At 51.5% G+C, this 27,501-nt stretch overlaps 1 protein-coding gene across 1 annotated transcript; it reads left to right on the top strand.

The window, feature by feature from the left end:
* On the top strand, positions 1-27,148 carry rnf169 (ring finger protein 169). Its single transcript, XM_055631480.1, has 6 exons — positions 1-316; positions 4,705-4,781; positions 9,996-10,151; positions 12,895-13,013; positions 15,863-15,962; positions 19,701-27,148. Exons 1-6 carry the CDS (start codon positions 1-3, stop codon positions 20,661-20,663), a joined length of 1,731 nt encoding a protein of 576 aa, XP_055487455.1. The 3' UTR covers positions 20,664-27,148.
* Positions 27,149-27,501: the final 353 nt, after the last annotated feature.

The raw sequence follows: 27,501 nt of genomic DNA, 5'->3' as shown, positions 1-27,501 counted from the left end.
ATGGCGGCGTGGAGCGGGAGCGGGCGCGGGCCCGGCGCGGGCGCGCAGGCGCGGGCGGCAGCGGCGGCGGCGACAGCGCGACCCGAGGCCCAGGCTCAGGCCCAGACCCAGGCCGGGGACTGCGGGCCCCCCGGGTCCCCGCTCTGCGGCCGCTGCCGGCCCCTCAGCCTGAGCCGCGCCGCGCCCGACGCCGGCCTGGGCTTAGGCCTCGGCCTCGCCTGCCCGCTCTGCCGCCGCTCCGCCGTCGCGACCCTCTGGCAGCCGGGCCGCCGGAGGAAGCAGCGGGACCCGCGGCGGCAGCAGGAGGCCGAGCCCGGTGAGCGGGGCGGGGCGGGCGGGGGCAGAGGCCGGGTCTCCCCTCACTCACTCCCCCCTCACTCACTTCCTCCCCCCCTCACTCACTCCCCCATCACTCACTCCCCCCCCCCCCCTCACTCACTCATTACCTCCCCCCACTCACTTCATCTCCCTCCTTCCCTCTCCATTCCCTCACCCCCTCTACATTTCTTCCACACTCCCTCTCCCCCCTCTCCTAACCCTTACTAACTCTCCCCTCACCCATACTTCCTCCTCTCCATTCCTTCCTCACTCCCCTCCCCCTCAATTCCCTCCGCACTCCCCTCTCTAGATTCCCCCTCCACTCCATTTCTCCCTCACCCCCCACCTCCGCAGTCATCTGCCCCTCTCTGTCCCCACCATTCTCCATCCCCTCTCACAACCAACCCCAACTACATTCCCCCAACCACCCCTCCCCATCCCCCCCCCCCCTCACCTTTACTCATTTCCCCCACTCTCCCTCCCCCTCTCTTCATTCTCCCTTCCCCCCTCACCCCCACAAAGCGTGGCGGAAGTCCCGGTGATATGGTGTGAACGGCAAGTTTAACGTGCGCGGGGTGGAAGGTGAATACGGAACTAGTTGACGGTTTTGCAATTCTTATTTCATATTTGCTTTCCACGTAGATCATTTAGCCCCAAAAAGCCAGTATCACAGCTGCCCCATTAGCATTCTTTCCCCATCACCCACCCACGTATTACGCTGTAATCTATAGAGATTAGATGAGAAGAGATCTTGGCATCATGTTCAGCACAGATATTGTGTGCTGAAGGGCCTGTTCCTGTGCTGTGCAAGACCATTAAGACTTACTTTTCACCCACCACGAAAATGCATCAGCGAGCATTGACGCGGCCAATTAACCTAATGACCAGGAGGCTAGGAGGAATCCCAGAGAGTCACAAGGAGAACGTGCAAACTCCTCACAGCGTGCAGGGTCGTGATTCGAACACTTAACCGATGCCCAGGGATTCAATTGATTTTCTAAAATAGAAATTAGCCAGTTTAAATCTAGTGCAGTAATTGTCAATGATTAGAGTAAAAGTATCCCAAGTGGAAAATACTTGTTCCTGGTCTGAGTTTGTGAGTTTTCGCAAACAGAACATGCCTAGGCATGTATCCAGCACTGTTTAGTCTGCTTAAAGAGACTTGTACAGCCCTTTGGCTCAACCTGTCTATACCAACCACATATAAGATTATTAAGGGCTTGGACACACTAGAGGCAGGAAACATGTTCCTGATGTTGGGGGAGTCCAGAACCAGGGGCCACTGTTTAAGGGGTAAGCCATTTAGAATGGAGACGAGGAAACACTTCTCACAGAGAGTTGTGAGTCTGTGGAATTCTCTGCCTCCGAGGGCGGTGGAGGCCAGTTCTCTGGATACTTTCAAGAGAGCTGGATAGCGCTCTTAAAGATAAAGGTTATGGGGAGAAGGCAGGAACGGGGTACTGATTGTAGATGATCTGCCATGATCACATTCAATGGCGGTGCTGGCTCGAAGGGCTGAATGGCCTACTCCTGCACCTATTGTCTATTGACCAAGATGCCTTGTTGCATTTAGTTTAGCTTACAGATAACGCATAGAAACAGATCCTTCAGCCCACTGAGCCCACACCCACCATCCGTTCCCCCCTTTACACTTGTCCTATGTCATCCCCCTTTCTCATCCACTCCCTACACACACCTCTATATCCAGAGACCAGTTAACTTACAAACCCTCACACCTGTCCAAATATTCCATATTCCCACCACCCTCTGTTTGAAAAGGTTGCCCCTCAATTTCCCTTTAAATCTTTTCCCTCTCGCCTTCAACCTCTGTATTTTATACAACTCTATAAGATCACCCCTCAGACTCCTGCACTCCAAGGAATAAAGTCCTAGCCTGCCCAACCTCTCCCTGTAGTTCAGGCCTTTGAGTATCCAGCGAACCGGCCTCCACCACCCACTGAGGCAGAGAATTCCACAGACTCACAATTCTCTGTGAGAAAGTGGTGCTACCTCCTGCACCCATGTAGAACTCACTGACTTCATCCATTTCACCACTAACTTCCATCCGGCACTCAAATTCACCTGGACCATTTCCGACATCTCCCTACCGTTTCTAGACATCACTGTCTCCATTGTAGGTAACAGACCACTGACCGGCATCCACTATAAACCCACTGACTCCCATGGCTATCTGGACTACACTTCTTCCCACCCTGCTTCCTGTAAGGACTCTATCCCCTCCTCCCAATTCCTCCGTCTGCACCCAGGATGAGGTGTTCCAAACCAGGGCATCGGAGATGTCCTCATTCTTTGAGAACGGGTCCCCCTCTTCGACTATAGATGAGGTTCTCACCAGGATCTCCTCTATATCGCGTAGAACTCCCCATCCCCCCCCCACTCGTAACAAGGACAGAGTCCCCCTTGTCCTCACCTTCCACCCCACCAACCGTCACATACAACAGATAATCCTCCGACATTTTTGCCACATCCAATGGGATCCCACCACTGTCCAAACCTTCCCATCTCCTCCCCTTTCGGCTTTCCGCTGAGACCGCTCCTTCCGTAACTCCCTGGTCAATTTGTCCCTTCCCACCCAAACCACCCCCTTCCCTGGTACTTTCCCTTGCAACCGCAGGAAATGCTACACTTGTCGCTTTACCTCCCCCCTTGACTCCATCCAAGGACCCAGGTGAGGCAGTGGTTCACCTGCACCTCCTCCAATCTCATCTATTGCATCCGCTGCTCTAGGTGTCAGCTGCTCTACATCGGTGAGACCAAGCGCAGGCTTGGCGATCGCTTCGCCCAACACCACACAGTTCGCATTAACCAACCTGATCTCCCGGTGGCTCAGCACTTCAACTCCCTCTCCCATTCCGAAACCGGCCTTTCTGTCCTGGGCCTCCTCCATGGCCAGAGTGAGTCCCACCGCAAATTGGAGGAGCAGCACCTCATACTTTGCTTTGGTAGTTTACACCCCAGCGGTATGAACATTGACTTCTCCGATTTCAGATAGTCCCTGCTTTCTCCCTCCCCTTCCCAGCTCTCCCACAGCCCACTGTCTCCGCCTCTTCCTTTCTTCTTCCCGCACCCCCCCCCCCCCACTCCCACATCAGTCTGAAGAAGGGTCTCGAACCGAAATGCCGCCTATTCCTTCGCCCCATAAATGCTGCCTCACCCGCTGAGTTTCTCCAGCATTTTTGTCTACCTTCTTCAGACTGATGTCAATTCCGGGGGCGCCTACTGCAACCGGCCCTTGCTCTCCACACCCAGTCTCCAGTGACTCCATCCCGGTATTCCACGCACGACGAGCTTTCAGGCAGTTCTGCGTCTGAGGAAATTTGGGCCCCATATCTGAGGAAGCATGTGCTGGCTCTGGAGAGGGTCCAGAGGAGGTTTACAAGAATGATTCCAGGAATGAATGGCTTAACATATGATGAGCGTTTGACTGCACTGGGCCTGTACTCACTGCAGTTTAGAAGGTTGAGGGGGGGACCTCATTGAAACTTACAGAATAATGAAAGGCATAGATAGAGTGAATGTGGAGAGGATGTTTCCGCTGGTGGGAGAGGTCACAGTCTCGAAATTAAAGGAAGCTCTTTTAGAAAGGAGGTGAGGAGGAACTTCTTTAGTCAGAGGGTAGTTAATCTGTGGAACTCGTTGTCACAGAGGGCTGTGGAGGCCAAGAGTGGATATTTTTAAGGCAGAGAGAGACAAATTCTTGATTAGAACGGGTGTTGTGGGATCTGTGGAGAAGGCAAGAAAATGGGATTCCTAAACAAATTAGATTAGGAAGCAAAGATTCCTATGATGCCATGATTGTATGTCGGAGTAGACACCATGGGCCAAAGGGCCTAATTTTACTCCTATAACTTGTGAGGAGTCACCAAATTTTGGCTGTCCGGCGAAGCCTCTCTGCCGGACCTAGCAGATGGTCGAAGCCCCTGGGCACGTTCGGCCTTCCGACAGAGCCTGCTATTCCGATGGTGCTGAAATGTGGCGACATCTCTTGTGCAGCATTATTCTGTGATCAAAGATATACGCAAAAAGCTGGAATCATTCAGCGGGTCCTGTAACGTCACCTATTCCTTTTCGTGCAGGAAGGAACTGCAGATGCTGGTTTGCACCGAAGATAGACGCAAAATGCTGGAGTAACTCAGCGGGACAGGCAGTACCTCTGGAGAGAAGGAGTGGGTGACGTTACCCATTTTTTCTATCCAGAGATGCTGCCTGACCCGCTGACTTGCTCCAAGTTTTTGTGTCTGTCTTCAGTTTAAAAGTAGCATCTGAAATTCCTTCCTACACATTATCCTGTGATCATCGTGGCTCGTTTCCTGAGCCTGTTGCTAACGAGCGTGGTTGTAAGTTTGCCTTCTCGCCTCCTTGCAGAGCTCGTGTTCCGTGCTCCCCTGGTGTTGAGCAAAGCAGGAGACGTCCGTGAGGAGTTTGAGAACCAACTCCGGCAGGTATGATGTTCCCGGTTACCACTAACGCCACTGGGAATGATGCACCCCGTTACTGCCTCTGTTTAGGGAACAATAGAGAACCAGTGGCCACAACCTCAGAATAAAAGGACGTACCTTTAGGAAGGAGTTAAGGAGGGGTTTCTTAAGCCAGACGGTGGAGAATCTGTAATATGCTGAGAGAATGGAGCGGCTGGGCTTGTAGACTCTGGAGTTTAGAATAATGAGAGGGGATCTTATTGAAACATATAAGTTTATTTAGGGATTGGACACTCTAGAGGCAGGAAACATGTTCCCGATGTTGGGGGAGTCCAGAACCAGGGGCCACAGTTTAAGAATAAGGGGTAAGCCATTTAGAACGGAGACGAGGAAAGACTTTTTCCTCACAGAGTTGTGAGTCTGGAATTCTCTGCCTGAGAGGGCGGTGGAGGCCGGTTCTTAGGATACTTTCAAGAGAGAGCTAGATAGGGCTCTTAAAAATAGCGGAGTCCGGGGATATGGGGAGAAGGCAGGAACGGGGTACTGATTGGGGATGATCATATTGAATGGCGGTGCTGGCTCGAAGGGCCGAATGGCCTAATCCTGCACCTATTGTCTGTTGTCTAATCTGTGGAATTCATTGCCACAAATGGCTGTGGAGGCCAAGTCCATGTATATTTTTAAGGGTGAGATTGATAGATTTGTGATTAGTATGGGTGTCGGGGTTGTGGTGAGAAGGTAGGAGAATGGGGTTGAGAGGGAGAGATAGAACAGCCATGATTGAATGGCGGAGTAGACTTGATGGGCTGAATGGCCTAATTCTGCTCCTATGGCATGAGCTTGTGAACAACACTCCCCGTTAGGCTGCCTGTTCAGGGAACAGCAGTCTTGGTTACGTTGTCTGTTTAGAGAACAGTTGAGTGGGAGCCAGTCGTCCCCAGGGCTGGTGACCCTGAATCAGTTGCACTGTTACGAGCTGTGCTGACACCACCTTGGTGGGAACAAACAGTCCCTGTTATTTATGTAGAAGGAACTGCAGATGCTGGTTTACACCGAAGATAGACACAAAATGCTGGAGTAACTCAGCGGGACAGGCAGCATCTGTGGAGAGAAGGAATGGGTGACGTTTTGGGGTTGGTCTGGAGATGGGTCTCGACCCGAAACGCTACCCATTCCTTCTCTCCAGAGATTATGCCTGTCCCGCTGAGTTACTCCAGCATTCTGTGTTCCTGTTATTGAAGTGAGGAGCAGAGAAAACTCAGATTAAATTCCGCCTCCAAATGCACTTTCTCCCCTCTTGTTCTGACTGTAGAACGCAGCAGTGTAGCAGTTATATGGTTAGAGTGTTTACCCAATAGTCTACTCAATGGTTCAGGGACACATTCAAATCCCGGAGAGGAAACACTGAATGAAGCCACTCAATTATAATGCTGTATAAGCATAGAAACAGGCCCTTCATCCCATCTTGTTGAGTATAGGAGCAAAGAGGTCCTTCTGCAGTTGTGTAGGGTACTTTACTGGCTTTACCTTGCAGTAAATGTTATTCCCTTATAGGGCCCTAGTGAGACCACACCTGGAGTATAGTGTGCAGTTTTGGTCCCCTAATTTGAGGAAGGACATTCTTGCTATTGAGGGGTTGCAGCGTAGGTTCACAAGGTTAATTCCCAGGATGGCGGGACTGTCATATGCTGAGAGAATGGAGCGGCTGGGCTTGTACACTCTGGAGTTTAGAAGGATGAGAGGGCATCTCATTGAAACATATAAGATTATTAAGGGTTTGGACACGCTAGAGGCAGGAAACATGTTCCCAATGTTGGGGGAGTCCAGAACCAGGAGCCACTGTTTAAGAATAAGGGGTAAGCCATTTAGAACGGAGATGTGGAAACAATTTTTCACACAGAGAGTTGTGAGTGTGTGGAATTCTCTGCCTAAGAGGGTGGCGGAGGCCAGTTCTCTGGATATTTTCACGAGAGAGCTAGATGGGGCTCTTAAAAATAGCGGAGTCAGGGGATATGGGGAGAAAGCAGGAACGGGGCACTGATTGGGGATGATCAGCCATGGTCACATTGAATGGCAGTGCTGGCTCGAAGCCCTACTCCTGCACCTATTGTCTGTTGTCCATACCGACCACTTTAGTCCCATTTGCCAGCATTTGGCCCATATCCCTCTAAACCCTTCCTATCCTTATCTGCCTGTCTTCTGAATGTCGAAATTATATAGCTTCCTCTGGCAGCTCATTCCAGACATTCACTGAGTGAAGGTCCCTCTTAAATATCTCCCTTCTTGCCTTAAGCTTGGGCCCTCCTGTCTTTAATCCTCTACCCTGTGAGCATTCTCTTTCCTATGAGGAATGGACAGATGAGGATTTGGGTCGGGACATATCTTCAGCTGCGGAACAGTGGCGCAGCGGTAGAGTTGCTGCGTCACAGAGCCAGAGACCCAGGTTTGGCCCTGACCACGGATGCTGTCTGGACTGAGTTTGCACGTTTTTCCTGTGACCACGTGGGTTTTCTCCGGGTGCTCCGGTTTCCTCCCACACTCCAAAGGCGTGCAGATTTGTAGGTTAATTGGCTTTGGTAACATTGAAAATTGTTATACAGCATGGAAACAGGCCTTTAGGCTTAACTTGCCCATGCCCACAAACATGCCCCATCTATACTAGTACCAGCTTCCTGCCTGTGGCCTGTATCCCTCAAAACTTATCCTCTCCATGTACCTGTTTAAATGTTTCTTAGACATTGCAGTAGTTCCTGCCTCAACTACCTCCTCTGGCAGCTCGTTCCATTCTGTGTAAAAAACAATGTTACTCCTCAGGTTCCTATTCAATATTTCACCTTAAACCCATGTCCTCTGGTTCTTGGGAATCAAGGGATGTGGGGGGAAAGCAGTAACAGGGTACTGATTGTGGATGATCAGTCATGATCACAGTGAATGGCGGTGCTGGCTCGAAGGGCTGAATGGCCTACTCCTGCACCTATTGTCTATTGATTCCCCTACTCTGCGTTTACCTAACCGATTCTTCTCGGGATGGAGTTTTAGATTTTAGCCCCAGTGACGATGAAGGATCCACAATACTTTCCAAGTCAGGAAATTATGTGAGGTAGAAGTTAAATTGTTGGAGATGCCAAAACTATTTTTAAGACGGAGATTGATGGATTCTTGATTACTACGGGTGTCGGGTTATGGGGAGAAAGCAGGAGAAAAGGGGTGAGATAGATCAGCCATGATTGAATGGCGGAGTAAACTTGATGGACTGAATGGCCTAATTCTGCGTGTAGAACCTATCAACACTTGTCCTTCCTGATGGTGTAGTCACGGGTTCGTGAGCTATCACGGATTTGTCTGGAATGTACATTGTAGATTAACCTCAACTACTGATACTACGGGTCAATCATTAATCGCAGGTGCAAGGAAACCATCAGAGAGATGGCGAAATGTTGCCCGTTATCGTGAGAACTGAAATATCCTGAGGAGCCATGATTCATTATATAAACCGTAGAGTCACACAGCACACAAACGGGCCCTTCAGCCCATCCTGTCCTGCCGAACAAGCTGCCACATCTATGCTAGTCCCATCTGTGCACATTTTTCCCATATCCCTCTGAACGCTTGACAGACACAAAATGCTGGAGTAACTCAGCGGGACAGGCAGCATCTCTAGAGAGAAGGGATGGGTGACTTTATGCCGAAACGTCACCCATTCCTTCTGTCTGGATGCTGCCTGTCCCACTGAGTTACTCCAGCATTTTGTGTCTATCTTTATTCTAAGCTAGCATCTGCAGTCCCTCTAAACCCATCCCTCTAATCGTTTTATATCCATGTACCTGTCTGTGTCCTTTACATGTTGTTATTAGTCCCTGCCTCAACCTCCTCTGGCAGCTTGTTCCACACACCCACCACCCTCTGAGTGAGAAACGTTGTGCCTTGAGTTCCTATTAAATCTTTCCCCTCTCACCTTAAACCTGTATCCGCTGCTCCTTGATTCCTTCACCTAGGAAAAGGGTATTCACTCTAGCTATTCCCCTCATGATTGTATACACCACCTCTCAGCCTCCTGTGCTCTAAGGAAAAACGTCCTAACCTGCCCAACCTTTGCCTACAGTTCATGTCCTTGAGTCCTGGCCATGTCCTCTTCATTCTGATATCAGGTGCTGTCTGTTCGGAGTTTGTACCTTCTCCCTGTGACCGCATGGGATTCCTCCGGATGCTCCGTTTTCCTCGCACGTCCCAAATACGTGCGGGCTTGAAGGTTAATTGACCCTCTGTATATTGCCCCTGGGATGTAGGGAGTGGATGAGAGAGTGGGATAACATTGGACTAGTGTGAACGGGTGAGCGATGGTCAGCCTTAACTCGGGCTGTGTGGGGAAAGTGTAAGTGTATGGAGCGATCGCTGGGCAGCACAGACCCAGTGGGCTGAAGGGCCTGTTAACCTGCTGTATCTCTAAATCTAAAATCTCTACATTGTCCTTGGAGCTTTTCACATGAAACTCTCAGGGTGCAGGGGTTCAAGGTGACGATTGTGCGACGCGGAGCTGTCTGGGAAAAGAGGAGGCAGGAGAGCACGGATAAAGGAGAAGGGAGGGAGTGCGGGGATAGAGGAGGGAGAGCCCCGGCGACCGGGATCGATCCTGACCTCGGGTGCTGCCTGTATGGAGTTTGTTCATTCTCCCTGTGATCGCATGGGTTTTCTCCGGGTGCTCGGATTTTCTCGTATATTTTCTCGTCTTTGTAGGTTGATTGGCTTCAGTAAAATTGTAAATTATCCCTAGTGTTTATAGGATAGTGCGAGTGTACAGGGATCGCTGGTCGGCATGGACGGTGGGCCGAAGTGCCTGTTTCCACGATGTAGCTCTAAACATGAAACGATACAGCACAGGAATAGACCTTTTGGCTTACAATGTTTGTGCCGAACAAGGTCTCTTCTTAACTAATCTCATAGATTATAGAGTAATGAGTGTTAATATGTAAATTGTCCCTAGTGTGTAGGAAAGTGCTATTGTATGGAGTGATCGCTAGGCGGCACAGACCCAGTGGGCTGAAAGGCCTGTTACCCCGCTGTATCTAAAGGCTGAGGCGCGATCGTCTTGAATCTCCAGCACGAGGCAGAGGTGAACTTTGGGTTTACAGAGCACTAGTGTGCGGGGTGATCGCTGGTCGGCACGGATCCAGTGGGCTGAATGGCCTGTTACCCAGCTGTATCTCTAAAGGCTGAGCCTTGCACGTTTTGTGTCTCCAGTACGAGGCAGAGGAGAGCTTGAAGGAAGATGAGGAGGCGGCCAGGGCGGAGATAATCCAGATCATCCTGGCGGAGGGGGAGCAGGACAAGCAGCAGACGGACAGGAAGAAGCCGGCCATGGCGGAGCAGCTGCCCAGGAAACGCAGTCGTGAATTTGTGAGTCCAGCTCGCCTTCACCTTTCCATGACTGCTTCGTTTAGAGATACAGCACAGAAACAGGCTCTTCGGCCCACCAATATACTCCGACCATCAATCGTAGACTCAAAATGCTGGAGTAACTCACTAGGTCTGGCAACATCTCTGGAGATGTTTCAGGTCGGGACCCTTTCTCAGACATCACCCGTTCACACTAGTTCGATGTTATCCCACTTTCTCATCCACTCCCGACACACGAGGGTCAATTTACAGAGAATCCATGAACCTACAAACCCGCACATCTTTGGAAACTTGTGGGTTTAAGTTTCACTTATTGTCACATGCACCAATTAGTGCAGTGGAATTTGAGTTACCATGCAGCACACAAATAAGATAAACACAACACTATAGAACTTAACATAAAACATTTATTATTGTTACGTGTACCGAGGTACAGTGAAAAGCTTTGTTTTGCATGCGATCCAAACTATGAGGTGGTGCAGGGGTAAGATGTCAATGTCCAGCAAGTCTGCAGGTGACACTAAAGTACATGGGATCATGAACAGTGAAGATGTGCAGATGCTGGTTTATACCAAAGATAGACACATTGCTGGAGTAACTCAGCGGGTCAGGCAGCATCTGTGGAGAACATGGATAGGTGACGTTTCACAGAGTGCTGGAGTAACTCAGCGGGTCAGGCAGCATCTGTGGAGAACATGGATAGGTGACATTTCACAGTGTGCTGGAGTAACTCAGCGGGTCAGGCAGCATCTGTGGAGAACATGGATAGGTGACGTTTCACAGAGTGCTGGAGTAACTCAGCGGGTCAGGCAGCATCTGTGGAGAACATGGATGGGTGACGTTTCACAGAGTGCTGGAGTAACTCAGTGGGTCAGGCAGCATCTGTGGGGAACATGGATAGGTGACGTTTCACAGAGTGCTGGAGTAACTCAGCGGGTCAGGCAGCATCTGTGGGGAACATGGATAGGTGACGTTTCAGAGAGTGCTGGAGTAACTCAGCGGTTCAGGCAGCATCTCTGGACAACATGGATAGATAATTTTTGGGTCAGATCCCTTCTTCTGACTTGGGGTTCTGACCCGAAACGTTGCCCATTCCTTTACAATGCTGCCTGACCCGCTGAGTTACTCCTGCATTTTATGTCTTATCTTCGTGTGACAGTGAAGATGACTATCAAGAATTACCAAAAGATCCCGATCAACTGGGATTGGGCCAAAGAATGGCAAATGTAGTTTTAATACAGATAAGTATGAGTAGTAGCAATATTGGAAATCAAACTAGGGCAGAACTATCACAGTAAATGGCAGGGGCCTGGAGAGTGTTGTAGAGCAGAGGGATCGAGGAGTACAGATATAAAGTTCACAGGTATACAGGGTGGCGAAGAAGGCTTTTGGCACACTGGCCATCATCTGTCAGGGGATTGAGAATAGAAGTTAGGATGTTACATTAGTTGTACACGAGCTTATGGAAACATAAACTTATTGAGGCTGCTCTTGCAGCATTGTGTCCGGTTGTCTGGTCACCCTGCTACAGGACATATGCCATTATGCTGGAACGAGCAGGCACGGAAATCGCTGTCAAAACATGTGGGGGACACAATTTCTTGGCTGCTGCATGCGCGCATGCGCCCGCACACACGCGAGGCTTCGGTCGTGGGCCCTGTGGACGGTAACATCGGGAGTTGACCTGGTTGGTGACCGACTCCGAACACCAGCAACAGCAGCTTCGTCCGCCCTGAATCGTGGGGCTTGAATCGGCCCGCGGGGGCTTCAACATCGGGAGCCTCGATCGCCTCGATGCGGCAGTTTGATTTTAAGCTGCGTCGGGCGCTGAAAGGCCCCGCGAACGGGCTGATTCAGCCCTGAGAGGGTGTCTGATAAAGTCCGGATTACAAAACATGGGGGGGGATTTTCCCTCACCTCTCAAAGCATGGGGGCTACTTGTCCTCCATGCCCCCCCCCAGAATTTCCGCCCCTGAGTGTAGAGAAGGTTTAGAAGGGTCTGAACCAGAGAGAGGAACCGCTGCTGAGATGACGCTGGAACATTGCGACTCTTTGTTTGTTGGCCCCAGGAGAGGGAGGCAAGGTGGCGCAGTGGTAGAGTTAATGCATCACCGCATCACACTCCCTGGTTCGATCCTGACCACGGGTGCTTTCTGTACGGAATTTGTACTTTCTCCCCGTGAACCTGCGTGGGTTTTCTCTCACATTCTGCAGGTTTGTAGGTTAATTGGCTTCTGTAAATTGTAAATTGTCCTTGGTGTGCAGGATAGATTTAGTGAGACGGGGTGATTGTTGGTCGGTGTGGTCTCTGGTGAAGGTAGATAAAAATGCTGGAGAAACTCAGCGGGTGAGGCAGCATTTATGGAGCGAAGGAAATAGGCGACGTTTCGGGTCGAGACCCTTCTTCAGACTAAACCTTCGATTTTAAACCACCATATGCAGTTCTTTCCTACACACAAAGTCCGATCAAAGATAGTCCGAGGGTCTCCAAAGATGAATGATTAATGTGTAATGTTTTATGTGTCATTCTTAATTGTTTACTGTATGTTATGTTGTCATTTGCGAGCGGAGCACCAAGGCAAATTCCTTGTATGTGTACATACTTGGCCAATAAACTGATTCACTCAGTCATTCAAGTAGAGTGTAGTTCAGCACTGCTCTCTGGTTGTGGTGGGGATGGTTCAGTTGCCTGTTAGCTGTCTGTTGGTCGTGGAGAAATATTCAAGGTGTGCTCCTCCTACAGAACGCCGACAACATGTCTGACTCGGAGAACGAGGAGCCGGTGAAACGAGTGGCGTCGAGGCAGCGGGGGATAATGGCCAACGGCAAACTGAACACCAATGGTACCAGCCGCTTCTCGAGGTACACAACGCTCTCGGCCCAGTGCACTGATGGTGCTTGTATGGTCACGTGCATTTAGGAAGGAGATGGGGTGGAATTTCTTTATTAAGAGAGTGGTCATAAGTGAAAGGAGCAGAATTAGGTCATTCGGCTCATCGTCTATTCAATCATGGCTGATCTATCACTCGTTCCCATCCCCATTCTCCTGCCTTCTCCCCGTAAACCCTGACACCCGTACTGATCAAGAATCTGTGGAATTCATTGCCACAGATGGCTGTGGAGGCCCTCATTGGGTATTGTTAAGGCAGAGACAGATAGATTCTTGATTGGTACAGGCGTCGGGTTATGGGGAGAAGGCAGGAGAATGGGGGATGAGAGGGGAAAGATAGATCAGCCATGAATGAATGGCAAAGTAGACATGATGGGCCTAATGGACTCATTCTGCTCCTATAACTGATGAACGTGCGCAAAGTGCAAATTATTGAAATTATTTTACAAACCATAGACAATAAACAATAGGTGCAAGAGTAGGCCCTTCGAGCCAGCACCGCCATTCAATGTGATCATGGCTGATCATCCCCAATCAGTACCCCGTTCCTGCCATTTCCCTATATCCCCTGACTCCGCTATCTTTAAGAGCCTTCTCCAGCTCTCTCTTGAAAGCATCCAGAGAACCTGCCTCCACCTCTGAGGCAGAGAATTCCACACACTCACAACTCTTTGTGAGAAAAAGTGTTTCCTCATCTCCGTTCTAAATGGCGTACTCCTTATTCTTAAACTGGCCCCTGGCTCTGGACTCCCCCAACATCGGGAATATGTTTCCTGCCTCCAGCGTGTCCAAACCCTTAACAATCTTATATGTTTCAATAAGATCCCCTCTCATCCATCTAAACTCCAGAGTGTACAAGCTCAGTTGCTTCATTCTCTCAGCATATGACAGTCCCGCCATCCCGGGAATTAACCTTGTAAATCTACGCTGCACTCCCTCAATAGCAAGAATGTCCTTCCTCAAATTAGGGGACGAAAACTGCACACAATACTCCAGGTGTGTTCTCACTAGGGCTCTGTCCAACTGCAGAAGGACCTCTTTGCTCCTATACTCGATTCCTCTTGTTATGAAGGCCAACATGCCATTCGCTTTCTTCACTGCCTGCTGTACCTGCATGCTTACTTTCATAGACCCCCAGATCCCGCTTGACAGCATTTAGATAATAATCTGCCTTCCTGTTTTTGCTACCAAAGTGGATAACCTCACATTACTCCACATTAAATGTCATCTGCCATGCATCTGCCCACTCCCCCAACCTGTCCAAGTCACCCTGTCATAGCATTCTCCTCACAGTTCACACTGCCACCCGGCTTTGTGTCATCTGCAAATTTGCTAATGTTACATTTAATCCCTTCATCAAAATCATTAATATATATTGTAAATAGCTGCGGTCCCAGCCACGAGCCTTGCGGTACCCTACTAGTCACTGCCTGCCATTCTGAAAGGGACCCGTTAATCCCCACTCTCTGTTTCCTGTCTGCCAACCAATTTTCTATCCATGTCAGCACTCCACCCCCACTAATCTCCTATGTAGGACCTTATCAAATGCTTTCTGAAAGTCCAGTTACACTACATCCACTGGCTCTCCCGTGTCCGTTTTCCTAGTTACATCTTCAAAACATTCCAGTAAATTAGTCGAGCTTGATTTCCCCTTCGTAAATCCATGCTGACTCAGTCCAATCCAGTCCAGTAGAGTATTGTCACACCCATACACATCCCCGAATAGCAAAGTGCACAGAGTGCAAAGGGCAGGATGGGGGTGTGGACAGAAGCTGGGTCACCCTGATCCCTTGCGAGTAGGAGGTAGGCCATTCAGCCCTTCGAGCCAGCACCATCATTCAATGTGATCATGGCTGATCATCCCCAATCAGTACCCCGTTCCTGCCTTCTCCCCATATCCCCTGACTCCGCTATCTTGAAGGGCCCTATCTAGCCCTAAATAGTTCACTGATCTCACATGCAGCAAGCGCCATGTTGTGCCACCATTTTTCACAGTCCAGTCCACACTCTAGGTGTCATGAGCGGTGCCCGATCCAAGCGAGCCCCAGGCTGCTGCAGGGCCTCCAGCCGTCGCCTTCCTTGGACGTGTGGATCGACCAGTGAACTCTCCTCACTCACGTCAGTCACTCTCCTCTCCCCAGGGGCACCTCCTGCATCTGACCTCGAGGGCGCCGTGGGGTGGGCCAGACCCTCTCCCTCCGGCCTTGCTCCTCGCCCCTCATGCCCGTCTTCTTCGCCAGCTCCATCCTCCCCGGTCTCTGGTATAGTTTTATTTTTTTGGTTTAGAGATGCAGCATGGAGACAGGCCCTTCAGTCCACCGAAGGTAGACGCGAAATGCTGGAGAAACTCGGCGGGTGAGGCAGCATCTATGGAGAGAAGGAACTGGCGACATTTCTGACTCCACAATCTCCAACTGTTCAAACCTGTCTCACGCCTACTGTTCTTATTCCTGGCCTCTGTTCCAACTGTCTGGCGAACGGTCTTCTTCCTCTCACTACCCCCACACTCAGTCTAAAGACGGGCCCTGACCTGAAACGTCACCTATCCATGTTCTACACAGATGTTGCCTGACCCGCTGAGTTACTCCAGCACTCTGTGAAACGTCACCTATCCATGTTCTACACAGATGCTGCCTGACCCGCTAAGTTACTCCAGCACTCTGTATCTCTTTTACCAAATATCCTCACTGTTCTAAGAGAGATGATGGGCTGTCACTGAAGGAAGTGGGGGTGCAGCTGCTGTGTTACAGGGCATGATCACAGGGGGTCAAGGTGACCCAGCTTCTGTCCTCACCCCCACTCTGCCGTCCTTGTGTTGCAGGGCGCTGGGTGGCAGCTCGGAGGAGACCCGCAGCACAAGCACCCCCATGGAAAACAGCCAGAGCCGCAGGGCAGCGGGCTGCAGTGACAGCGCCACCAAGGTAACCCCGCTCGCCACACACACGCTCACTGTACGCACACACTCGCCACACACATGCTCACTGTACTCACACACTCGCCACGCACACGCTCACTGTACGCACACACTCGCCACGCACACGCTCGCTACACACACGCTCACTGTACGCACACACTCGCCACACACACGCTCACTGTACGCACACACTCGCCACGCACACGCTCACTGTACGCACACACTCTTGCCACACACGCCACGCACACGCACACGCACTGTACGCACACACTCTCACTGCGCACACACACACACTCACACACACACACACACACACACTCGCCACACACACGCTCACTGTACGCACACACTCGCCACGCACACGCTCGCCACACACACACTCACTCTACGCACACACTCACTATACGCACACACTCCCCCCACCCACACACTCCCCACACACACACACACTCCACACACACGCCCCACGCCCGCACACACTCGCCACACACAACGCTCACTGTACGCACACACTCGCCACGCACACGCTCACTGTACGCACACACACTCGCCACGCACACGCTCACTGTACGCACACACTCGCCACACACACTCGCTCACTGTACGCACACACACACTCGCCACACACACGCTCACTGTACGCACACACTCGCCACACACACACACTCTCACTGTACGCACACACACGCCACACACACACGCTCACTGTACGCACACGCGCACGCCACACACACGCTCTCACTGTACACACATGCTCACACACCCCGCTCGCACACACGCTCACGCCACACACACACGCTCACGCACACACGCACACTGTACACACACACGCTCACTGTACGCACGCACACACTCGCCACACACGCTCACTATACGCACACGCACACACACTCGCCACACACACTCACTGTACTCACTGTACGCACACACTCGCCACGCACACACGCGCCACACACACGCTCACTGTACGCACACACTCACACACCACGCACACACGCTCACTGTACGCACACACTCGCCACGCACACACTCGCCACACACACGCTCACTGTACGCACACACTCGCCACACACAAGCTCACTGTACGCACACACTCGCCACACACACGCTCACTGTACACACACACTCGCCACACACACACACGCTCACTGTACGCCACACACTCGCCACACACACGCTCACTGTACGCACGCACACACTCGCTACACACAAGCTCACTGTATGCACACACTCGCCCACACACACTCACGCTCACTGTACACACACACTCGCCACGCACACACTCGCCACGCACACACACTCGCCACACACACACACGCTCACTGTACGCACACACACTCGCCACACACACGCTCACTCTCACTGTACGCACACACTCGCCACACACACACGCTCACTCACTGTACGCACACACTCGCCACGCACACGCTCACTGTACGCACGCACACACTCACCACGCACACACCTCGCACGCACACACACACACGCTCACTGTACGCACACACACTCGCCACACACACCACGCTCGCGCCACACACACACACGCTCACTCGCACTGTACGCACACACTGTCGCTACACACACGCACTCTCACTGTACGCACACACTCGCCACACACGCTCACTGTACGCACACACTCCCACCACACACACACACCCTCGCCACACACACGCTCACTGTACGCACACACACACTCGCCACACACACGCTCACTGTACGCACACACTCGCCACACACACGCTCACTGTACGCACACACTCGCCACGCACACACTCGCCACACACACACGCACACACTGTACGCACACACACACGCCACACACACACGCTCACTGTACGCACACACTCGCCACACACACACCACTCGCTCGCCACGCACACGCTCACTGTACGCACACACTCGCCACACACACACGCCACGCACTGTACGCACACACACTCGCTACACACACGCGCTCACCACACACGCACACGCCACCCACTCGCCACACACACACGCTCACGCACACTATCATACACACTCTGTCACACACACTCACACACACACACTCTCACACACTCTCTCACACTGACACACACACGCACACACTCGCACACACACACGCTCACTGTACGCACACACACACACGCTCACTGTACACACACTCACTGTACGCACACACACACACGCTCACACACACACGCTCACTGTACGCACACGCTCACTGTACGCACACACTCGCCACACACACACGCACACACGCTCACACACACACTCACTCACTGTACGCACACACTCGCCACACACACGCTCACTCCCACACACACGCGCACTGTCACGCACACACTCGCGCACACACACCTGCACACACTCGCACGCACACACACTCGCGCACGCACACTCCCACACACACACTCACACACACACTCACACGCTCGCCGCACACACACACACACTGTACGCTCACGTACGCACACTCGCCACACACACACTCTCGCACACACACACACGCGCTCACTGTACGCACACGCTCGCCACGCACATGCACACACTCACACTGTACGCACACACTCGCCACGCACACGCTCACTGTACACACACGCTCGCCACGCACACACTCGCCACACACACACAGCTCACTGTACACACACGCTCGCCACACACACACGCTCGCCACACACACACTCGCGCCACACACACGCTCACTGTACGCACACGCTCGCCACACACACGCTCGCCACACACACTCGCCACACACACGCTCACTGTACGCACACGCACACGCTCACTGTACGCACACGCTCACTGTACACACACGCTCGCCACACACACACACGCTCGCCACACACACACTGCTCACTGTACGCACACACACTCGCCACACACACACTCGCCACACACACGCTCGCCACACACACCTACGCACACACTCGCCACACACACGCTCGCCACACACACACTCGCCACACACACGCTCACTGTACGCACACACACTCACTGTACGCACACGCTCACTGCCACACACACACACACGCTCACGCTCCTCCACACACACTCGCCACACACACCACGCTCACTGTACGCACACACTCGCGCACACGCTCACCACACACTCACGCTCGCCACACACACACACACTCGCTCACTGTACGCACACGCTCACTGTACGCACACACTCGCCACGCTCACCACACTCACGCTCGCCACACACACGCTCACTGTACGCACACACGCTCACTGTACACACACGCTCACTGTACGCCACACACGCTCGCCACGCCACACACACACTCGCCACACACACGCTCACTGTACGCACACACTCGCCACGCTCACCACACTCACACTCGCCACACACACACATGCTCACTGTACGCACATGCTCGCCCTGCACACGCTCACTGTACGCACACACTCGCCACACACACGCTCACCATACTAACGCTCACCACACATACATGATCACCACACACACGCTAGCCACGCACACACTCCACACGATCTCAACCCAAAACGTCACCATTCTGTCTTTCCAGAGATGCTGCCTGACCCGCTGAGTTACTTCAGCATTTTGTGCCTATAAGCCAACATCTGCAGTTCCTTCACAAACAAGTTATATCTGAAGCTAGTTGTGGCCAGACCTCACTTTATCTCTCTCTCCCTCTCTCCCTCTCTCTCTCTCTCCTCTCTCTCTCTCTCCCCTTCCTCCCTCTCTCTCCCCCCTCCCCCCCCCCCCCCCCAGCCCCCCCCCCCCCCCCCCCCCCAGGTCCCTGTGACCACCCTCGGCACCAACACCCCCAACATCCTGTCGTCCTCTGAGAACAGCCGGCCCAACTCAGCTCCGGACCTGACAGTGGACAAGCGGGTGCTGCCGGACGGGGTACCGTTGGACCGGAGCAAGATTGAGCGGTCGACCAGCCCCGACAGCAACGACAGCATCTCGGAGGAGCTGAACCACTTCAAGCCCATCATGTGCTCGCCCTGCACGCCCCCCAAGAAGCTGGCAGACGGCAAGCTGCTGTCACCACGCATCATCAGGTCCACACCCAGGAACTTGCTCAGCCCCCTGCACAAGGCGGCCACCACCTACGAAGTCAGCCCGCAGCTGCTGGAGAAATGGGGGCAGATCCTGGTGGATCGGCACATGGAGACCAAGGGCACCGTCACATTGGAGGGGGAGGAATGTTCGGGGCGTCCGGTGCCCGAGTGCGATCCGACCACCGGCGCCTGCCGTTCCCGGCCCCTCTCGCGCGCCTCCGCCGGCCCCATGGACTGCTCGGACTTTGCCGAGGTCCCGGACTCGGCGGCAGAGGAGGAGTGCGAAGCGGCAGAGTGCAGCGCCGGGGCCAGCCCGCCGAAGGAGAACGGGAGCGGCACGTGCCCGGACAGCGAGCGGCAGTCGCTGGGCCGCGGCGGCAAGAGGAGGGGCCGCAAGAACGCATGCCCCTCGCCCCAGTCGCGAAACAGCCGCAAGAGGCACCGCAAGACCAAGCATGCCGCAGCCGTCCCCACCACCACCGCCACGGCGACCGGGCCCGACAAACGCATCCGCCTCAGCCCCGCCTCGCTCAACAACGTGGCCCAGTCGCAGCAGCAGGAGGAGGAAGACCGCAAGATGGCGCACCGGCTGCAGCGGAAGTTCGACCAGGAACGCAGCTCGGTCAACCGCAGGAAGGGCAGTAAGGACAGCTACCCGCTGCGGACAAAGGTCATCTCCAACGCCGAGTAGTGGGGCCGCCGTCCGCCCCTCGCTCCACCCTGTAGCCACCGCAGGAAAATACAGCCCTTCACCATGCACCACCTCGCTTCCTTGTCTCCATTGCTGCCTCTAATCCACTCCGCTGCTCCCTTCCCCCAAGGTCAACCAGAACTCCCCTGTGGATGTGGCGAGTGGCCACCTGTCCTTCAACAAGTTCCAGGAGCATAATTAGGCCATTCGGCCCATCCAGTCTACTCTTGTCAATTCCATCATGGGTGATCCAACCACCTTCTCCCTGTCAACAGGAGCAGGTCTGAACCCCGGACCCCGGTTACAGGTGCCGGCAAATGTCGAGGGTTTTAACTTCCTCACAAATCTCCCCCCCCCCGGCGAATGGTCCCCGCCACAACCTGTACTTTTTTTTTTGTTTATAAGAGTTTTATTTTTAATCGTTGTTTATTTTCGGGCACCTCGAGTCTCCAGGACGATGGCGGGAGAAGTCCAGAGGAAGGAACACACCAAGTGCTGGAGGAACTCGGCGGGTTTGGCGGCATCTGCGGTGGGAACGGACAGGCGACGTTTCGGATCGAGACAGAGGGTCCAGTCCCGAAACCTCCACAGATGCCGCCTGACCCGGCGAGTTCCTCCAGCACTTTGTCTTTTTCACAAGGTTCCGGCATCTGCAGTTGCCAGTGGGTCTATCCAGCTGGTCTATTGATACCACCCTCAGTGCTTCCACTCCTCAAAAAAAATTACCTGGAATAGAATTCCACATTACCTGGAATTTGATGGTATTTCCCAGCCAGGTGAGCCTTCTCCAACTGCGCATGTGCGACTGCTGCCTCAACTACGCACGCGCGGATACCGGGCTCATAGCGCCCGTGCGGGGAGTCGGCGTCCCCACCGCGTCACCGCCGCCATTTGCAATTGTGACGCTGATGGGCGTCCCCCAACTGAGCAGGGCCGTAAATATACAGGCACATACTTTTTTCCTGCAAATCATCCCACGGGCCTGTTTGGACCCTTGGCGTTGGTGGTTGGGGCGGCACGTCGCACATGCGCAGTTGAGGACGGCTCACCGGGGCGGGAAATTTCCCGAAATTAGTTAATTTCCCTAAAATTGCCAGTAGACAACCAGAATTTCAGGTAATTTCCTTCAAAGTGGAAACAGTGACCACCCTACTCCTTGGTTGGTGAAGATTGTCTAGGAAGCTTCACGCGTTGTCTGAGTTTGTTGATGAGTGAGAGGGCGGGTTAATGGCGGGCTGTGGCCGCTGAGAGGCAAGGTGACACCTCTTGTATTCCCACTATGCCAGGATTCAAATCCTACGCCTGTTCTTGAGTGGTGGGAGATTCCCCTAAAGGTGGTGGTCAACCAGAACCATCCTGTGGATGTCGGGACGACCTGCCCTTTCATACATTCTAAGAACAGAATTGGGCCATTCGGCCCATCAAGTCTACTCCGCCATTCAATCATGGTTGATCTATCTCTCCCTCCTAACCCCATTCTCCTGCCTTCTCCCCATAACCCCTGACACCCATACTAATCAAGAATCTGATAATTTCCGCCTTAAAAATACCCACTGACTTGGCCTCCACAGCCGTCTGTGGCAATGAATTCCACAGATTCACCACCCTCTGACTAAAGAAATTCCTCCTCATTTCCTTTCTAAAGTTTTGTCCTTTTATTCTTTCTGCAATACACAGCACCCTGTCCCTCCCACCAACACCTACACACACATAAAGGGGTCACGATACATCCGCCACTGCACCTGTTCTGCTGAGAAACTGCAAGCATTCAAAGAGTTAGTCATAGAGTGATACAGCGTGGAAATAGGCCCTTCGGCCCAACACGCTCACACCGGCCAACATGTCCCATCTACACTAGTCCCACCTGCCTGCGTTTTGTCCATATCCCTCCAAACCTGTCCTATCCATGCACCTGTCTAACTGTTTCTTAAATGTTGCGATAGTCCCAGCCTCAACTACCTCCTCTGGCAGCTTGTTCCATACACCCACCACCCTTTGTGTGGAAAAAGTTACCGTGAGATTCCTATTAAATATTTTCCCCTTCACCTTAAACCTATGTCCTCTGGTACTCGATTCCCCTACTCTGGGCAGCTTAACAGAAATCCACCCCTCCCCCAGAGAGCAATAAATGGTCGGTGAAATTAGTCACTTGACATATCCCTCCTTTGAAATCCACTGAAAACTCATAACTACAATTATTTTCAAAGTTGTTTCAAATTATTCACGTGCCGTAAATTCCTTGGGACCTCTTGACCAGATTTGGCTTGATCAAGGACCACTTCATCTGCCCTGTGTAATAGTTTTCCTGCTGAGATATGTTTACATAGTTATCACGTTAGTTCAGCAGGGTCCCTTCTTCTGAACTATTTTGAGAGGCATTTAGACTGATACATGTACATGCCGGGCATGGAGGGATTGGTACTGTGTTGGGCAAAGACCTGATGGGCTGAAGGGCCTGTTCCTGTACTTGTTCTAGGTGTACTGCCTTGGCCCATCCAGTCCGTTACCCCCCTACACTGATCCCCACATTTCCCTCAGCACCTCCAGGTTTTACCACTCACCTACACACTCAGGGTCATTTACAGAGGTCAAGTGATAGGTTTAAGATCAGATCGACAACAGGTGTGGGAGTAGGCCACTTGGCCCTTCAAGCCAGCACCACCATTCAATGTAATCATGGCTGATCATCCCCAATCAGTACCCCGTTCCTGCCTTCTCCCCATATCCCCTGACTCCGCCATCTTTAAGAGCCCTATCTAGCTCTCTCTTGAAAGTATCCAGAGAACCGGCCTCCACCGCCCTCTGAGGCAGAGAATTCCACAGACTCACAACACTCTGTGTGGAAAAAGTCGTTTCCTCGTCTCCGTTCTAAATGGCCTACCCCTTATTCTTAAACTGTGACCCCTGGTTCTGGACTCCCCCAACATCGGGAACATGTTTCCTGCCTCTAGCGTGTCCAAACCCTTAACAATCTTATATGTTTCAATAAGAAAACCTCTCATCCTCCTAAACTCAAGATGGGAGAGATGCTATAGGAACTTGTGACGTAGCTTTTTCCATTCAGACAGTGGTGGGTGTATGGATCGAGCTGCCAGAGGAGGTAGTTGAGGCAGGTACTATAACCTCCTTTAAAACACGCTGGAAAGGTACATGGATAGGAAGAGTTCAGCGCGTTATGGGACAAATGGGACTAGATCAGATGCGGCATCTTGGTCAGTTGGGCCGAAGAGCCTTTTTTCCGTTCCTTGCGACTCTAATTCACCAACCAAGTGTCTTTGGGATGTGGGGGCGGGGGCGGGGGGAATCCGGGGGAACCCCAAATGGTCACAGGGGGAACGTGCAAACTCCACACGGACAGAACCCGAGGTCAGGGTGGAACCCGGGTCTCTGCCGCTGCGAGGCAGCAGCTCTACCCGCTGCACCACTGCCACCTTATTTATTGCTGAGGTTTCACCAGCACTTGATCCTTGTCCGGCCCCCTGCTCTCTCCACCGTCCCCAGTTCCGGGTTGGAGCGTGGAAGGGTCTGCGTCCTGGGGCGGGGATCACAGGATGTCATGGACGGAGCATCGCACTGTCTTCATTCTGATTTTCCCCCTCTAACCTGCGCGGTGTGAACTCTCTTCAACTCATTTATTGTGGACCCTGGAATGCCAGCACTCACCAGCGGAGCAGCTGAATGGAAGCTCAACATGAGGGGCTTGCTGGCAGCTTCTGTCAGCGTGTGATCCTCGATCCGGCGTGGAGTTGAGTGTGTCGAGAATCAGGAACTAGACTCGTATCATATCCCCAGAGATCTTCGCACCGCCCTGCTTGCACCATGCTGTGTGCAGGGGCAGCTTGGAGCCCTGTTGATCAGCTACAGATTGGGAGCAAGTTGTTCATTATTTCAATGAGATTTTATTTGCCATTTACAATGCGAAAGCTACTGCCCTTGTGTCCCTGTTTGTGCACTTATCTGCCTCTTGCATATGCGTAGACACAAAATGCTGGAGTAACTCAGCAGGACGGGTAGCATTTATGGAGGGAAGGAATGGGTGACGTTTCGGGTCGAGACCCAAAGTTGCATGTCCCACTGAGTACCTCCAGCATTTTGTGTCCATCTTTGATTTAAACCAGCATCTGCAGTTCTTTGCTATACATCTTTCATACGTGGCTTGTTTACAGCAGGCATTGACAGTATTGTAGGGTCCATACAGCGCCCTCCATAATGTTTGGGACAAAGACCCGTCATTTATTTATTTGCCTCTGTACTCCACAATTTTGAGATTTGTAATAGAAAAAATCACATGTGGTTAAAGCGCACATTGTCGGGTTTTAATAAAGGCCATTTTTATACATTTTGGTTGCACCATGTAGAAATTACAGCAGTGTTTATACACAGTTTCCCCCATTTCAGGGCACCATAATGTTTGGGACACAGCAATGTCAAGTAAATGAAAGTTGTCATGTTTAGTATTTTGTTGCATATCCTTTGCATGCAATGACTGCTTGAAGTCTGTGATTCATGGACATCACCAGTTGCTGGGTGTCTTCTCTGGTGATGCGTTGCAAGGCCTGTATTGCAGCCATCTTTAGCTCATGCTTGTTTTGGGGGCTCGCCCCAATCAGTTTTCTCTTAAGCATATAAAAGGCAAGCTCAATTGGGTTCAGATCGGGTGATTGACTTGGCCACTCAAGAATTGACCATTTTTTAGCTTTGAAAAACTCCTTTGTTGCTTTAGCAGTATGTTTGGGATCATTGTCTTGTTGTAGAATGAACCGGCGGCCAATGAGTTGTGAGGCATTTGTTTGAACTTGAGCAGATAGAATGTGTCTATACACTTCAGAATTCATTATGCTACTACCATCAGCAGTTGTATCATCAATGAAGATAAGTGAGCCAGTACCTTCAGCAGCCATACATGCCCAGGCCATAACACCCCCACCACCGTGTTTCACAGATGAGGTGGTATGCTTTGGATCTGGGCAGTTCCTTCTCTCCTCCATACTTTACTCTTGCCATCACTCTGATATAAGTTAATCTTCGTCTCATCTGTCCACAAGACCTTTTTCTAGAATTGTGGTTGCTCTTTTAAGTACTTCTTGGCAAACTAACCTGGCCATCCTTTTTTTGTGGCTAATCAGTGGTTTGCACCTTGCAGTGTAGCCTCTGTATTTCTGTTCATGAAGTCTTCTGTGGACAAATCCACACCTAACTCCCAAAGTGTGTTTCTGATCTGTCGGACAGGTGTTTGGGGATTTTTCTTTATTATGGGGGGAATTCTTCTGTTATCAGCTGTGGAGGTCTTCCTTGGTCTGCCAGTCCCTTTGTGATCAGTAAGCTCACCAGTGCTCTCTTCTTAATGATGTTCCAAACAGTTGATTTTGGTAAGCCTAAGGTTTGGCTGATGTCTCAGTTAACAGTTTTATTCTTGTTTCTCAGTCTCATAATGGCTTCTTTGACTTTCATTGGCACGACTTTGGTCCTCGTGTTGATAAACAGCAATAAAAGTTTTCAAATGTGATGGAAAGACTGGAGGAAAGACTAGGTGCTGAGAGCTCTCTTATACCTGCATTAAGGAGGCAATTAAACACACCTGAGCAATTACAAACGCCTGTGAAGCCATGTGTCCCAAACATTATGGTGCCGTGAAAGTCAAGTCAAGTTTATTCGTCACATACACATACGAGATGTGCAGTGAAATGAAAAGTGGCAATGCTCGCGGACTTTGTGCAAAAAGACAAACAAACAAACAACCAAATAAACTACAAACAGAATCACATATTTTACATATTAAATATTGTGGGCGGAAGGAAAAAGGCTCAGTAAAGTTAGTCCCTGATGAGACAGGAGTTTACAGTCCGAATGGCCTCTGGGAAGAAACTCCTTCTCAACCTCTCCGTGCTCACAGCATGGCAACGGAGGCATTTGCCTGACAGTAGCAGCTGGAACAGTCCGTTGCAGGGGTGGAAGGGGTCTCCCATGATTTTATGGGAGGAATGGGGGGACTATGTATAAACACTGCTGTAATTTCTACACGGTGAAACCAAAATGCATAAAAATGGCCTTTATTAAAATCTGACAATGTGCACTTTAACCACATGTGATTTTTGTTTTCAATTACAAATCTCAAATTGTGGAGTACAGAGGCAATGATGGGACTTTGTCCCAAACATTATGGAGGGCACTGTGATTCTGTCCATTTGAGCTGTTTGTTTCCTGTGTTGGATTCCACACTGGATTGGAAATGGCAGACATGGGCTACTGCTTTTTTCTAACATCGCAGAAAATATTAAGACTTTTGTGTATGAAAACAGTACGGAACTAATGAACCCAGAGAATATTTTATTAGTTCACTTTATACTAAACCTAGTAAAGCACTTGGACTCATTTAAATTCTTTAAAGGAGAAAGATTTGCCAAAGATTTATGTTAAAAAAAAAGATTAAGGAAGAGAGTGTGGAAGAATTTGAAACCTGTCATAAAAGTGATATTTGCACAGAATGGAATTTTATGCTGATATTTGATATGAAGTAATGGCAAATGAGAGCTGGTTTGAGGGATTGTATATAAAGAGAGACTTGATCTGGACTTTCTGGTGTGTGCCTCAACTGTTCTGGACAAACAACTCGATTTCCCACCTGTATGTAGGTCAGAGATCAATGTAAAGACCCCGGGGATATGCCCTCTCCCCAGAAGGAACGAGGATAGAGTTCGAAGATCAACACAAAATGCTGGACTAACTCAGCATATTGTCATAAATGTAGAATTAGGCCATTCAGCCCATCAAGTCTATTCCACCATTCAATCGTGGCTCATCTACCTCTCTCCTAACCCCATTCTGCCTTCTCCCCATA

This window comes from Leucoraja erinacea, unplaced genomic scaffold (genome assembly GCF_028641065.1).
Source record: "Leucoraja erinacea ecotype New England unplaced genomic scaffold, Leri_hhj_1 Leri_77S, whole genome shotgun sequence".
NCBI lineage: Eukaryota > Metazoa > Chordata > Chondrichthyes > Rajiformes > Rajidae > Leucoraja > Leucoraja erinaceus.
The sequence above is the reverse complement of the archived record's forward strand: the minus strand, read 5'-3'. Positions and strand labels throughout refer to the sequence as shown.

Coding starts and splice junctions, on each gene's coding strand:
- rnf169 (XM_055631480.1), top strand. CDS start 1: ATGGCGGCGTGGAGCGGGAGCGGGCGCGGGCCCGGCGCGGGCGCGCAG. Junction 4,782..9,995: donor TTGAGAACCAACTCCGGCAG/GTATGATGTTCC, acceptor TTGTGTCTCCAG/TACGAGGCAGAGGAGAGCTT. Junction 15,963..19,700: donor GCAGTGACAGCGCCACCAAG/GTAACCCCGCTC, acceptor CCCCCCCCCCAG/GTCCCTGTGACCACCCTCGG.